This window comes from Morone saxatilis, unplaced genomic scaffold (assembly GCF_004916995.1).
Source record: "Morone saxatilis isolate NCDOM2014 unplaced genomic scaffold, NCSU_SB_2.0 Contig23, whole genome shotgun sequence".
Classification (NCBI taxonomy): Eukaryota; Metazoa; Chordata; class Actinopteri; family Moronidae; genus Morone; species Morone saxatilis.
Window position 1 is genome coordinate 14654939 of NW_023339796.1, and position 2721 is coordinate 14657659.

At 44.1% G+C, this 2721-nt stretch overlaps 1 protein-coding gene across 1 annotated transcript in view; it reads right to left on the minus strand.

The window, feature by feature from the left end:
- Positions 1–248: 248 nt before the first annotated feature.
- onecut3b (one cut homeobox 3b) overlaps positions 249–2721 on the minus strand; it is a 10892-nt gene continuing 8419 nt past the window's right edge. Inside the window, exon 3 of the mRNA XM_035671210.1 lies at positions 249–610. Within this exon, the coding sequence (XP_035527103.1) occupies positions 249–610 (362 nt within the window). The remainder of the gene's footprint in view (positions 611–2721) is intronic.

A 2721-nucleotide genomic window follows, 5' to 3' on the forward strand; every position in this document is an offset into this window, starting at 1 on the left:
ACTGGATCTTTGGTTTGAAGAGTCACAATTTGAAATGCACGTTAACCCCTTAAGAGTAACATTCAGATTAAAATAAAACACATGGAGCATTGAGAAGATCTGATTCATCTGCACAAGTCATCAGCACTTTGAACAGATGAATCAGATGAGTGGTCTGGACCTATACACCCTGTAGCTTTGCAGGATTTAGAGTTACACCCCCTGCCCCCCTCCATCCTCCATGCATCTGTTCAGCCATCCTGCCACCGTCAGGCCTTAGAGAAAGTGGTTGCAGAAGAGGTACCGGGTTGGATCGGTGAGGCGTTGTTGTTGTTGTTGCTGTTTCCGTGAGGAGTGTGCACATGGCCATGGCCGTGCACCCCATGACTGTGCTCCTCTGTGTCCCAGCGGTCCGTACAGCGGCGGCGTGAGTTCATGAAGAAGTTGGAGACGGTGGAGAGCTCCAGGCCCAGCTGCTGGGAGATGGTGACCTGCATCTCTTTGGAGGGGCGGCGGTTCTCTCTGAAGATGGCTACCAAGGTGCGACGCTGCAGGTCGGTGAAGACCAGTCGCTGCTTCTTTGGCACCTGGTTGCGCTCTCGTCCTCTGTCCTCCTCCTTACGTTTACATGCTGGAGAGAGAAAGGGGAGGCACAAAGGGAAGGAGGGAAGAGGACAGAACAAAAGAGAGAAGTTTTATTGCCATCAACATTAAATATTTCTTACTGAATAAAAAATACAGGTTTGAAGGGAATAAATAATGGAAGATATGTCTACAAGGTAAGGGTATGATGCCTTAGACACCTAATGATGACATAAAGGGAAGAATTAAAATGGCTTAAGGGCAAATCAGTGTGAAAGCGAATGTTTGTGTGCATGCATGAATGTTTCAGTGTTATAAGAGTTGTATTATTTCAGTTGAATGTGTTTAGCTCACTGTAAAAATGTAAATATACATAATAACTGTATGATACAGGTAGAAAGGAACCAATCAATGTGACAGGTTACAAAGGAGAGAATAGGAAAAGTGGAAAGGCCGAAAGAAAAGCAGTGAGTGAGCCGACACTAGTGAGTGAAAAAGACCAAATTAAAATGTCTTTCTGACTTTCAAACTCTGGAAACTAAGATATCAGATCACGGTACCACTTTTAAAAAGATCAATCTCGCCTAAACCAGTGCTTTCCAAGCAGAGCACCAGACCACCCTTGGGATCCTTTAATGGCCATTACCGTGGCTTTTGCACGTTTTATACTTTAAAATGTTATCTTGTATTATTGTTAATTGCCAAAGTATACTTATACTTTTTAGATTGATTTCCTACCTTTCAGGCAGCATATGCTCGACTCGAGGAGATCTAAAACTTGCTCAACAGGTAAGAGTTGTCTTAATTTTCAAATCACCTTTCAAACAGGTACTGCTTTGAAAGCTCTTCCCGCCAGTGTGTTCAAGAACACTCGTAGTTAAACAGCTATTTTTATCTATAGAAGAAACAAGAATGATTTTCACAATGGATGTTGTCGCTTGATTATATTTATATTATATATTATGATATAGCTTGTAGAAATCATACTTTTAAGCAGTTGAGTATCAATACCCAAATGTTAAACTGTCCTTGAATGCTGCACAAATGATAGAAGTTTTTTTTTAATGGTCCCTGCAGTTGAACATGAAAACATAAAAAAAACAGTGTTCATCAGGGTGGATTCTCTATTTAAAGCCAGTTTCAAAGTGCAGTGAAATGAACTGAAACCAGCGGCCACCTAGAGGATAGGAAATCAATCAAAAAACTTACAGGGGGTTTGAAAATGGTCATCAGTAAGGTAAAGTGGGTTGTACAGTTTGTGGATAATGGGCAGCCTACAACATGGAAAACCAACCATGGGGTCCTTTAAAGTTAGAACAGAGGGCCAATGTAGCTGGTGACGAGTTTAACTGTTATTATTCTGTTTAATTCCCGGTCTAATGATACAATTCTCTAAAAGAAAAAGAGGTTTATGGCGGATAAAGAGTTTCCATTGTGGGTCTGTGTGTGAAACTGGAGGAGCGTGATGTGAAATGCTGACAAAGAAGCGGTCTGCCGTGGCTGGATGCACCGTCAGTAGGCTCGGCTCTCGCTGTGGAGACTGAAGTGAGTCTGTTCTGTTCTGCTGCCCTAAAAAGCTGCAATGATCGATTTTCCGCGGTTTTCTCCCGAACACGTGGTCCAGTAATCAGGGCTCCCTTCCCCACCCGATCGATCCCCATCGATCCGCGAGACCGAGGCGTATGTGTGTGTGTGTGTGTGTGTAGGCTACGTGTGGCGTGCGCGCGTGCGCTGGCTCGCAATGGGGAGTAGAGCTCGTGAGCGCGCTTCTGTGACAGACAGACGGAGGAGAAATTGTTTATCTGTGGAAGAACAAAGGAGATGTGGCGGAAAAGAGTGGCAGCCATCCAGTCTGAGAGCTGTGGAGGAGGACAAAGGAATGTCTCTCATAATGTTATAACTAAAAAGGGACATTTAAAAATAAAGTGCGTCCGCGTGCACGAGATGTGTGCTGCTGGCGTGCGTGAGAGAAAGAAACAAGGAGGAATGATATTTATCCCAGTGTTGAAGTGTGTGTGTGAGGATGGAAGGGAAAGATGAGAGGAGAAAAGGTGGGAGAGAGGGAGATGGGCTGGCTGCAGTGTGGAGTTGGTGTATGCAAATGATTGATGACTTTACAGCAGGTTTAGACAACAGCAGTAAACAGATTTGACTGTGGGG